The sequence below is a fragment of the Panthera leo genome, chromosome B2 (assembly GCF_018350215.1).
Source record: "Panthera leo isolate Ple1 chromosome B2, P.leo_Ple1_pat1.1, whole genome shotgun sequence".
NCBI lineage: Eukaryota > Metazoa > Chordata > Mammalia > Carnivora > Felidae > Panthera > Panthera leo.
This window is the reverse complement of record NC_056683.1, coordinates 74,195,585-74,208,612: the sequence shown is the minus strand read 5'-3', so window position 1 is coordinate 74,208,612 and position 13,028 is coordinate 74,195,585. Positions and strand designations below refer to the sequence as shown.

The window sequence follows — 13,028 nt, the reverse complement described above, 5'->3', positions numbered from 1 at the left end:
CAGAACAAGGATATCACAGGGATGAAACTACTTCTTTATCTTCCAGAAGGCAGAAGGCTGAGTGCTTTAGCTTTATGAGTGCAAGTAGCATAGGCAGACAAAAACTCACAGTAAATGCACACCAGAACAGGGGCCTAGGTGAAGTTGTCTGACTGGGTTACTGCTTTTATAGGAATGAAGAAGGACAAATCTGAAATGGAGTAAAAAAACAAAAAAAACCAAAACCTTTTGTCACATGTACGGGAATCTCAAACCTTTTGCATTGCCATACCCCTGGGGAGTTTTGATATGTACTGGAAAGAGCTTCAGTGTTCAGGAAGAATAATGTATGGTTGACAAGGGATAGGAGAAATCTTCATGCTTCTGTTCTCTCAGACTTGCTGAGTGCAGTAGCCAGTTCTGACTCCCTGCTCTTGCTGATTCAGTCTGGCAAGACTCTGTCTCTTTATAATCAATAAATATTACTTGTAGAGGTCCTTTGAGACTATCTGTAAATGCTCTTGTTCCTCATCAGACTTTCATTTTATTCATTCATTCATTTACATCAGTATAGACCTATGGTCTTATTCATTGGGTTACTTTTTTTTGCTCCGGTTATACCGGATGTGGCCAGGGGGAGTCCCTTCAAGTGGATTTCTGTCTTTTTTAATGTGCTCCTATTATTCCTTGACTTTTTTCTTTGCACAGCAACATGTTCCAGGCTCATCTCATTCTTTTCCTGTTCCAGCCCTGGATATAGTTATTTTTTCAGGGAATGCTATTTTGTTTTGCGTTTGTTCATTTGTTTTAAAGTGGGAAATGACCTTTCGAAACCAAAATCTGAGCACAAAGTATTCTCATTACTATTGACATGTCACTCTTCCCAGGTCTTAGTGGACAAAAGTAGTGTGTATGTGACATATATGTGATGTTTATGTATGAATGGCTGTATGTGTATGCTTGTGTGTTTGTATATTATACATACATCTACACACATATACATCTGTATTACTGTATCTACTTATATACATTGATTCCACATTATATACCATGACTCCACACTAGTATTTCTAATTCTAGTCTATGGTGGTAGGATCCATTCTGGTGTTTTCCCTTTCCCTCTTTGTAACTGTATTCTCCCACAGCGAGAATACTGGCTTCCATTATTCTCATGACATACATCTATTTGGTTAATTCCCTTTTATGTAACTTATCTTCTGCAGACATCCTTTGCTGCTTCCCATCCCCCCCCCCTCCCCACTCAGTGTTGACACCTTCCTGGTATCTGCTTGGGCTCTGCTATGGAATGAATTTGTGTGTCCCCTCAAAATTCATGTGTTGAAACCCTAATGCCCAATATGATGGTATTAGGATATAGAACCTTTGGGAGGTAATTAGGTTTAGATGAGGGCATGAGAATGGAGCCACCATGATGGGATTAGTGCCCTTATAAGAAGACACACAGAAGATGCTCCATGCCATGTGAGGATATAATGAGGAGGCGGCCATCTACAAGCCAGGTAGAGGGCCTGCAGGAAGAACCAAATCTGCTGGTACCTTGATCTTTTACTTCCTAGCCATCAGAACTGTAAGAAATGTGTGTTGTTTAAGCTACCCAGCCTATGGTATTTAATTATAGCAACACGAACAGTCTAAGGCAGGCTCTGAAGCCCTATACCCTGTAACAGCCACCCTCACCCCTCATCCTTAGAGTTCTCCTCATCCCTCTTGAGATCTGACATCCCTATGTAGTGGCTGTCCTGGTGGATGCCCTCCTTCCTTCCTCTGCTGGGTTTCTCACATCCATCCCAGGCCACTCTGGTTCTCTGACACTTACATAGATGCCTCCTACCTTACTTAGCCCTCTGTAATTGGCTGAATTTTTCAGGAAGGGGAAGAAGAGTGGTAAGCCAGAGATGGGATGGGGGTGAGGCCTAGAAACCCCATGATATGCCTTGAGGCACTTCTAAGTGCCAACTGCACAGTCCAGCTTAAAAATCGCTGAAGTAGCAAAATGGACAAATTGTACATCTTTAGAGCAGTGGTCAACAAACTATGGCCCATGGGTCAAATCTAACCCATGGCCTGTTTTGGTACAGCTTATGAGCTAAGAGTGGATTTTATATTGTTTAAAGCATTGTTAAAAATAAAATACGGGGGCGCCTGGGTGGCTCAGTCAGTTAAGCGTCTGACTTCAGCTTAGGTCATGAACTCACGGTTTGTGAGTTTCAACCCTGCATCCGTCTCTGTGCTGACAGCTCAGAGCCTGGAGCCCGCTTTGGATTCTGTGTCTCCCTCTCTCTGCCCGCCCCCACTCACACTCTGTCTCTCTCAAAAATAAATAAACACTTAAAAAAATTTTTTAAAAATACAAAGTATAATATGCAACAGAGGCCATATATGGCCCGCAAAACCTGAAATACCATCTGGCCCTTCTAACCTCTGCTGTAGAGGATTATTATTATTATTTTCTTTTAATTATTTATTTAGAGTGAGCACTAGCGGGAGTGGGGGAAAGAGTCAGAGGGAGAGGGACAGAGAATCTTAAGCAGGCTTCATGCTCCATGCTGAGGCTAATGAGGAGCTTGATTCCATGAACCGTGAGATCAAGACCTGAGCCAAAATCAAGAGTTGGATGCTCAACCCACTGAGCCGCCCAGGCACCCTTTGAAGTTTATTTCTTGAGCATCGGTTCTTAAAACTAGACTTAAAAAAAATTTTTTTTTTGAACGTTTGTCTATCTTTGAGAGGGAGAGAGACAGAGTGTGAGCAGGGGACGGGCAGAGAGAGAGGGAGACAGAATCCGAAGCAGGCTCCAAGCTGTCAGCACAGAGCCCAGTGCAGGGCTATATCATGACCTGAGCCCATGTCGTACACTTAACCAACGAGGTATGACACCTGGAGCCAGCCAGGTGCCTTCTCAAAATTAGACTTTTGACTCAAGAGTTTGGGAATGTATTCCCTGGAAAAGACTCAGGGTCTTAATATTCTGTATTGCCAGTTAGGTGCAGATTCATATGCTTTGAAGAGAAACTAGCCAGAAAGTAATCTTAAGGTTTTCTAAGAAAGAGGCCTGATCAAGATTCATACCTCAACACAGGGTTTGATCTCTGTTCTTAGATAACACTCAAGTAGATGGCCTACCTTTTGTACTTAGGTTATACCAAGTTGATGGCCTGCCCCTGCTGTCTGCACTTAAGAGGGAGTCAGAATGCTTGACACCTCTGTTAACACTGCTAAGCATATTTTAGCTTCATATAAGGATAATTTCAATATGTCTTCATCCCCTGCCATGCTTTTGGTGCCTGGTGGACAGGGAATGTACTCTGTTTTACTCTTGGTTGGCTACTCCAAGTGATTTGTGCTTGTAGTGAATTGGATTAGCAAATCCTTTCATATCTGGTATTCATACATCACTAGATTGTTTTCTTAAGTGTTTTCTTCTGTATCTTTCATTTCATGTAATCCTGGTCTTATCAAAATCCTGTATATCAAATGACAATACTTTATTGTAAGTAAAATACAGCATCATTGTAATTCTAGTCTCAGAAGAATATTTCACTCACTAGCCCATTCATTATTCAAGTAACAGTGCTTGACCTCTGACAGTTACTGCAGCCCTCCTCGGTGCTTCCATAGTACTCAGTATTTACCATGAATAAGTGCAATGCAACATAGTTGCTTTTTTTTTTGACACCCAAATGTCTTTTATGAGTGGGGGTGGGGCACAAGGTGGGGTTGGGTTCAGGGCCCTCTCACTCACTAGGCCACTTGTTCGTTGGTGCTGCTTCCTGAGTCCTGTGGCTTCATCACAGCAGGCAGCCCAGGCAGGCTGGAGAAGGGCTTGGTGCACAGGCCCTTAAAGGCTTCATCTGGTGCACAGGGGAGTGGGTGGAGCTGCCCAGAAGGCCAGGCCCACAGTGGGTGGGGCCTGCAGCCGTGCTGCCGGACTGGTGAAGCCACACTCCCGGTGTCTTGCCATCATCCAGAAGCTGGTCAGCCGTGTACAGCTGCATGGGCGGCTGCTTGAGGATGCGCTCAGTGATGCGCTTCAGCTTGACCGTGGTTCAACTCCTTGGCGTCAGTGAAGATGATTGTCTTGTGGCACCAGATCATGAGGAACATGTCCCGAAGTTGGCAGGCTGTCCCCCAACTCCCTCCCGGTGCGACTCATCATCCTGGCCTCGCCACGTGTTTTAACACTCCCTTGATCGTTCCTGTTCACTTACCTGTGTCCTACTTGGAGTAGGGGGGGTGAGGAGCAGAGAAAATATCTTGTTAATTGTTGTATTTCTGGTACCTGGCACATAATAGAACTCAAAATAGGTGTATTGAATGAATGAGTGAAAAAGTAAATGAATGTATAAACCATGATAGGGCCAAGGGATGCATAGGTGAATAAGCCGTAGATGAATGTGCTGCCTTAAGTTTTCTTACCAGAAATACTTTGAAGAACAAGTGCATAATGTAGGACAGGCCAGCATTAGATCGTGCTAGTTCAGAGAACCTGCATTTGGGGAAACTGGTGGGAGGAAATAAGGGCTACTAGGAGGTGGAAGGTGGACTGTGTGTGCAGGATGGCCCTGGGAGCAACCCCACGAACTGGCATTAGAACTCAATCTCGCGGCTAAAAACTTAAAATTTAAATATCCCTGCACCACGAAGGTCTAGGTGGAGTAGCTGCAGAAAGCATTAGAATAGAGGAGAATTGGGGCTCAGAATCTTTATTAGCAATGGGGAAAAGTGCACATTTAAAAATGCATCATTATTGCCATAAAAAAAGCAAGAATAGGGGCGCCTGGGTGGCTCAGTCGGTTAAGCATCCGACTTCAGCTCAGGTCACGATCTCACGGTCCGTGAGTTCGAGCCCCACGTCAGGCTCTGGGCTGATGGCTTGGAACCTGGACCCTGCTTCCGATTCTGTGTCTCCCTCTCTCTCTGCCCCTCCCCCGTTCATGCTCTGTCTCTCTCTGTCCCAAAAATAAATAAACGTTAAAAAAAATTAAAAAAAAAAAAAAGCAAGAATAAAAATATGTTCCAGAACTTTCATGTTACTGTGACTGTGAAAAGTAGTCTGACCTCGTGTAACTCTAGTATATGATGTTTTCCTTTATGATCTGTTCACTGCTATTTTGGGAGGCCAGTGACTTTAAAGCATTTATTGAAAAGGAACAGAGAGATCCTCGGCCATTTTGTCTTGTGTATCGTGTGGTTTTCATCATTGAGAAGCAATTTTTTGTGTGTCTTATTTTTAATTACCAGGGAGCCTAAAGAAGGAGGTACGCCCATGGATATTTCTATAACACCATCATCACTCCAGGTGAAGACCCCTGCAGACTGCACAGAGCTCCGGCTTCCAGCAGAGGTCAGGCTTGTACCTTCCTCTTGCCGAGGGCTGCAGTACGTGGCTGGAGATGGGCTGCACCTGCGGCTGCAGGTGTGGGCAGAATCCAACGCCAGTAAGTGATACCAGCACTCCTGTTTTAGCATTTAGTTCTTCATTGTAAATCAAAGCTGATTCTCCCTTTGAAAATTTGACCTTTTCCCAGGTGGAAAAGGCTGTTCTGCAGCAACATGGAAAGAGCTGATGGTCAGAAGGTTTCTTTGTCAGCTCTGCCAGTTATTAGGTGGGCAGTTCAACATGCCCCTTAACCTTTCCGAAGTTTTGTTTGGGAGGGGGTTGCGGGGGTTAGTGGGTTTTTTGTCCTCCATTTAACAGATTTTATTTTTTAGAGTAGTTTTAGGTTCACAGCAAAATTAGCAGAAGGTACAGAGATTTCCTATGTAACCCCTGCCTTCTTTCTTTAATTGTAAAATTACCTACCTTGGCGAGTTGATTACCTACCTCACTGAAAATTAAATGAGAGGGCAATTGTGCAACACCTGGTTGATTTTCAAGCATCAGTATTCATCCACCCAACAAACATTGTCTTACGCTGTGTGCTAGGCTTTGATCTAGGTGCTGGGATACAGAAGTGACCACGCTCAGAAGGTCTCTGCTCTTTGGGAGCTTACATTCTCATGGGTGGGAACAGATAATGAACAAATAAGTTACTTGGGCACAGAGAAAAGTGCTGTGGTCAAAGTAGAGCAGAATAATGGGATGGGGAGTGACTAGGGTGAAAGGTGCCCAGGGAAGACCACTCCAAGGAGGTGACGCTCGACCAGGGGATGGAATGATGAAAGTGGTCTCATCCACGTAGAGACATTTCCAGATAGAGCAACACGTATAAAGATTCTGAAATTGAGTTTGATGTATAATTTGATTTTGATTATTGCTATGCCTGTTATGTTTCTGATATTTTGTTACCGCCACATTCAGTCAGATTGGTAGAAATGTTTCTCAGAGTAACTTATTGAATAAAATATTGGTTCATTAAATCTCTTACCATGGAAGTAAGATGCTTTAAAGGATTAAAAATGATGTAAAAGGGGGAGGGGCACCCGGGTGGCTCAGTCCATTAAGTGTCTGACTCTTGATGTCAGCTCAGATCATGATCTCACAGTTCAGTGTGAGTTCAAGCCTGGCATCAGGCTCTGTGCTGACAGTGTGGAACCTGCTAGGGATTCTCTCTCCCTCTCTCTCTGCTCCTTGCCTGCTCACTCATGCGTGCGCACACGCTCTCCTTCTCTCTCAAAATAAATAAATAAACTTAAAAAAAAAATGATGTAAAAAGGGGAAACAGGCTGTAACAGACCTATGAGATGCTCATTATCAGGGAAGGATCATAACTGTTTCAATTGCACCCTGGGACTTTGTTCTGCTTCATCTGTGCTCAGCCTTTCATTTGAGCGACATGGACGCTAGAGGTGGGGTCAGCAGGATTGTTTTGAAGAGCCATGTAGGTGATGTGGAGCATTCCCCTGAGTCTTGTGCTGCTCTTTCATTGGAGAGTCATTTTTGCTCAAGTCCTAGATTAGTGAATAACTAGTCTGAGTTGGGCAGAGTTGGTTTTAGGAATACGGGGTTGGAAAATGAAATGTCATGGAGCTCAAGTGACATATCCAAATGCTAAAAATGACTGTTGTAATAACCATGGAAAGAAGAATGGGGTCACCAAGATGGGAAATAGACTAATAATGGAAACTGGGGAAAGGCAGGCATGAAAGCCACACTGGGGTATTTTCAGATCTTCTGCTAGTTTTCTGGATTTGTGATTTTGTTTTATTTTTTTTCAACGTTTTATTTATTTATTTTTTTGGGGACAGAGAGAGACAGAGCATGAACGGGGGAGGGGCAGAGAGAGAGGGAGACACAGAATCGGAAACAGGCTCCAGGCTCCGAGCCATCAGCCCAGAGCCTGACGCGGGGCTCGAACTCACGGACCGCGAGATCGTGACCTGGCTGAAGTCGGACGCTTAACCGACTGCGCCACCCAGGCGCCCCTGGATTTGTGATTTTAGATCCCACACTGGGGAGGTAGGGAGGCCTTCTGGAGATGGGGTTGGTTTGTTGCCTACCCACCTTCTGTAATAGTTGATAAATAGCAAAACTTGAATTAATAGAAAAAATTTGAATCAGCAAGCATTGTTGTTTCATTTTAGCTGTAGAACAGAAGAAATTGCTGTATGTTGGTTTGCATATTGTTTGCATTCCATTGGTCTCCTGTTCCTTTACATTTTTAAAACATTTTACTCAAATATCTGAAAAGGAAGACTTTCAAAGACCTGTTCGGTAGCGTATAAAAGGGTATGCAAAATAGATCTCAGTACTTAATAGCTTTGGTGCTTTCCACATAATAGGTGGTGAATAAATATTTGCTGGATGAATAAATATCAGATAGATACATACTGATGTTAATTTGAGTCAAAATGTAGTGTAGGAAGTGACTTTTGACATTTTTAGCATTTAGTTGTGTTTTGAGGTTCTTAAAAAGTTGACTTTTCAACTATAAACGTTCTTTTAAGGACTATAGTAAACACATTATGGTATTCTGACTGGAACATAAGTCAGATCATGACCTTTGACAGGGAACTGGCTACAGTAAAATCTGATACAGCACAAGCATTAAATTCATCCCCAGGTGGCAGTGCTCTCCCAGGATGCCACTCTGTCAGGAAGTTCTGACTTGAACCTGAGCCAGTGGATCCTGCTGGGTGACCAGCAGGGGGGAGTGTTTCACTGAAAATTTGTTTATTCGTTCTGAAAAGAATATTTTGAAAGAATGTTTTGAATGACTTACCCAGGTCTACTTATTATCTGCTCAAAATTAAAGAATACTGTTTACTTCACTTTACTGCTACAGGGATTGGTGGACACCCCTAGAAATTCAAAGGATGACTTTTTAATTGTCAAGGCTTAAACTTTCTTGCATCAGTTTTTAAAATCTTAACATACCTACAAAGTAACATAAACCAAGTTTACATTGCTTGATTTTAATGTGTATGACCTCATTTCATTAAAAAAATTTTTTTTATAGACAAGTATTTTTGTGTGTGGGTTTTTGGTTTTTGTTTTTGGAAATGAAAGTTTCCTTTCTTCATGAGTTAAAGAATGGAAGCCAAGGGAATGCTGTGCTTTACATAATATGGGAAATGTACATTTTTCCACAGCTTTAACCAGGAATTGAGTTTTGCTCTTGAAAGATTGAGTTCTTCTTAGGAGCCATTCTATTCCCAGGAACCTGTCCAATAGAGACCAGTTTCAAGATTCTTTTTGTATGCATTGGTAATAGGCCAGAGTTGACACAGACCTTGTTTAAATCAAATTAAACTTAAATTTGAGAGATAGAGCCAGCAGTCATGGTGATGAAAAACTATACCTAAAACAGCAGAGGAAAGCTGAGGATGGTGAAGCTCCTTGTAGTTAGTTTGATGTGAAAGAAATTGCTACTTTTCTCTCATCCTTAGTGTCGGTATTTATGGAATGAGTGAGATAACTCAATGGTATGTTACATGGATCATCTAGGGAGATACCTAGCTCTGAGACACTTGGCAAAATCTTGTGGTATTTTTAAAAAATTTTTTAAAGATTTATTTATTTATTTAGAGGGAGAGAGGAGAGAGAGAGAGAACATGAGGGGGTAGGGGCAGAGAGAGTGGAGGAAAGAGAAAACTCCAAGCAGGCTTCACACTTTGAGCACAGAGCTGTATGCAGGGCTTGAACTTACAAACCGTGATCATGACCTGAACCGAAATCAAGAATCGGATGCTTAACCGACTGAGCCCCCAGGTGCCCCAGCAAAATCTTGTTTTTGAGAACGCTTCACAATATTTGCTTCTGGTTGAGTCATCAGATAATGCTAATTAAATGTGTACTTCTGGGTAGATCGTAAACAGTGTTTATTGATCGTAATTTATTGTGGCTGTTAAACTCTTTAAGTATGTTAATATATTTGTCCCAAACCTCTAAGATTTGCTATTTCATTGATTTTTTTTTTTTTTTTTTAGAACTGATTTCCATGTTTAATCAAAACTCACAAGCCCGAGAATGCTGTACATTTTATTGCCAGTCCTGCGGTGAAGTCATAATAAGGGACAGGTAAGGAATTTATTTAACACTGATTAATTCTGTGCCTGGCAATGGTTTTCTTTTTCTTCTATCAGAATTTTTGAAGTAATTGCCAGGGGAGAAGTATATGGCCTTAAAATGAGAGCCAGCTTAATGTCACTTTGAACAAAATCAACCATTAAGCTCTCCAGCAATCATAGAGCAGTTAGGTCTTCTAAAAGGGGACAAAGGGGAACATGGCATGCTGGCTTTGACGGAGGAAGGCTTATCTTGGTGGAAGCCTGTGTAGATCACTGAAGCGTGTCTCTTCTGAAAAGAGACATGGACTCTCTTGCAAGTTTTATCCATCATGTTGGTGAATGAGGTTTTCTCCACATTAAGTGAATTTTCTAAATCACAGAAGCTCGTGCAACACAGCTTTTTATTTGAGCTATTTCTATTAGTGCCTTTCTAAACTCCATGTCCTATTTCCCCATTTATTAAAACAGAGCTTATGGAGCACAAAGTAACCTTTTCTTGATGATTAAGTTAATCTTGTAACCTCTTCTTGCAGTGTGCTGTGGTTACTCCATTGAGGTGGGAAGGGCTCTTTGCTATATTCTTTCTATTCCCAAGGTGTCTCTTTTCCTTATTTTTTCCCATCTTCTCCTGTTCTTTTGTCAACTTTCTTGTTACCTTGGCACAAACCATTTCCCCTGAATTTTCAGCTTCTAATCATTCATTGGTTGGAAAGACAGATAAAACTGTTAATATTTTTAACAATATTTAAAGAAAGAAGTTAGATTTCTTTGTTAGATGTGTTTCCCGTGAGACAGGTGCCTGAGACTTAGATGTGAATGGCTCCTTGTCTGCATCTGAAACCTGCTCCTCTTTCAGTGTTCCTTGCCTCAGTGAATGCCAGACCTCCACCTGCACAGAGCTACTCTCTCCCCTGGAATGCTCCACACAGCCCTCTGTCCCTCTGGTTAGTGCCTACCTAAATTCATCCGACAGGGCTCAATTGCCGGGAGCCCTCCCTGAACCCTGGGTTGGTTTATGTGCTCGTCTAAAGTTTATGTGCTCTGCTAAGGTTAGTGTCTAGTGGTATAGAGTCAGAAGCCAGACTATCTGGTTTGCATCCACTATTTATCAGCTGTGACTCTGGGCAAGTTACTTAACCACTCCGTGCCTCAAGTTCCTTATTACAAAAATATAAATGATAATAGGAGCTACCTCATAGGGTTGTTGGGAGCATCAAATAAATTTAAGTGTTTATAGCAGTGCCTTGGCACATGGTAGGCACTCAGTATATGATGGTTACTGCTGTAATCATTATTCTTATCATCATCCCTAGCATCATCAGCATCAGCCCCAGGATCAGGCCACAGTGCCTGAAAAATAGTGCACTCTCAATAAATTCTTCCTGGGTTGAATTGAATAAACAGTGGGGTGTTTATTTTGGCTTTCCACCAGCCTCTCTTGCTTACTTTCTGATTCCTGGCAGTGTCCCAGGTAGATGAGATCATGGAAAGTTACCCTAATACAAGTGGGGGGATTGTGAATGGAGCACCTCTGAATGATTATCTTGGGTAAGAAATGAAGTGACTAAATCTGCAGAAGAGAGGAGAATGTCCTTGCTCAGATGTCCTGCAGGCTGAAGTTGCTGCCGAATGTGTACTCCGTGACAGACCCACTGTAGCCTGACATGTCCAGAGCATTCCAGTTTATGTTGTAGTTGAACCTCGAAACTTTTCCTTCTCTCAGTCTGTTTCAGGCTTTGGTTTAATTCTCACATAAAGTTTCTGAAACGGGCCTGGCTATCCAACATTGAGGTGACCTAGAAGTTACAGGAGGAGCAGGTTAAATTCAGTGTAACACTATTTCCTGGTACCACTCACCATAAAAGATATGCTCATTCGTTATTGGCTGATATTTGTGTTTCATTGGAAAAGGATGATATAAAAAACTGTTAACCTGTAGCAATTTTTCCTATTCAGGAGCTGTATCTTCTGTTTTGTGTCAATTCTTTTTATAATCATGGAATTGAGAACTAGAAGGGCTTCCAGGTGAACACAGAGGGACAGTTTCACTCTCCCTAATGCTGACTGTCTGGAAGGCCATGTGATGTAAAGCAGAAGTAGGAGATGGGACCTTGGGTTTGAACTCCAGCTTCACCACTTAGTAGCTGGGAAACCTTGTCCACATCACCTCAGCTTCTTCTTGAGTAGACATAATGAGTTTTCTTAAATAGCTATGTCAAGAGACAGAATCTTAGTGACAGAGAAGATTTAGGAGCTTGTTTGGGCCTAATTCCCACTCTAAATGGGCACTCTTATTTGCCTTCTTCCTCTTTGTAAAAATTCAAATCTGACCTGTCACTTCCCTGCTTAGAATTCTGTAATGCTTCCTACCCATTTCTGTTTCTTTTTAAGTAGACATTATAAGGCCTATTTTCTGAACTTGTCAGAAGAGTTAAAGGCTGAAATGTATATAATAGTAAAAGCTCGACAAGCTCTTTTTATTGTTTTTACAGACTCCTTCCACCACCACCCCCTTTCCATATTGGTCTTATTAGAAAACTAGCAAGTTATCTAGTTTAGTGTTTCAAATCCTTTTGATTCAGGACTGTGTTTTTTAGATGTGCCAGGGAAATGACCCTCCTTTCTCCCTTTTTCTTTCTGAGAAGATAAACATGGACTTACCTGAAAGTCTTTTCCTATCTCACCTGTGCGCCTGGCGTGTGTGTGCCTCTGGAACAATGCAGAGAACTCATTAGTAGGTGATTCAAGGCTTTGCTTACATTTCACTCTTAGGCAGCATGCCCCATGACTGTCTGTTGGAAAAAAAGTATCATCCAGTATCAGCACAAGGATTTCATGTTGACTTTTTACATTAAACCCAGTGGTCTTTTCATTTCTCCCTCAGTTTCCTGTTTCATGCAGGTAGTAAGGACATCTTTTGTGCTTGTTAAATAGAAAACAAAATGAAGTGTATTTCAAAAAAGGCTTGTATGTTCCATAATCAAAGTCAACTAATTGTAAGCATCTTTTCAGGAGGGCTTGGATAGGTTGGATAGGGCAAGGATAATCAACCTTGGGATGGGTTGATTTATCTGTACTGGGAAATCCTCTAATGAGAGGATCTGCTTACTGGCTAGCCTTATTATATGGGAATAAGACCCTTTAGTTTTCTAGGCCTCAGTTTTCTCACCTGTAAAATAGGAAGTTGAATTAGATACATCTGTAGGAGCCCTACCAGCAGAAAATTCTGTGATTAGTAAACCTCATAAAGTTATACCTTGGGTTCTGTGATTGATGATTATTTGGGTAATGCAAGACTAATCCTTGTTCCTTTTTTGTTTGTTTCTTTTTTTGGCTTGTTTGTTTGTTTTTAATGAAAAAGGTTCTTGTTAAGCAAATTATAGAAATAAGATGCAAAGGACTGTTTAATCTATTCACACTCATTAATGGCTTTTAAAACTTAATAGCACCAAGATGCATGAAATCTGCTAATGATAGCAGTCCTTTTTCTTAGTTTAGGAATACATGATCTTAACCATTTGTTTTGGTTATTTGAAAACAAATAATGCCTATTTTTTTTACCATAAAATTCACCAGTA

The 13,028-nt window shown here is 41.7% G+C and overlaps 1 protein-coding gene and 1 pseudogene across 13 annotated transcripts in view; one reads left to right on the top strand and one right to left on the bottom strand.

Annotated features, from left to right (window-relative positions):
* The window catches only part of UBE3D (ubiquitin protein ligase E3D), a 241,686-nt gene that overhangs the window by 8,918 nt on the left and 219,740 nt on the right, over positions 1-13,028 (top strand). For all 13 annotated transcript variants that reach the window (XM_042939251.1, XM_042939253.1, XM_042939255.1 and 10 more), the window contains exons 2-3: positions 5,242-5,438; positions 9,370-9,460. In XM_042939251.1, coding sequence (XP_042795185.1) covers positions 5,242-5,438; positions 9,370-9,460 — 288 coding nt within the window. The remainder of the gene's footprint in view (positions 1-5,241; positions 5,439-9,369; positions 9,461-13,028) is intronic.
* On the bottom strand, positions 3,742-4,104 carry LOC122219259 (annotated as a pseudogene).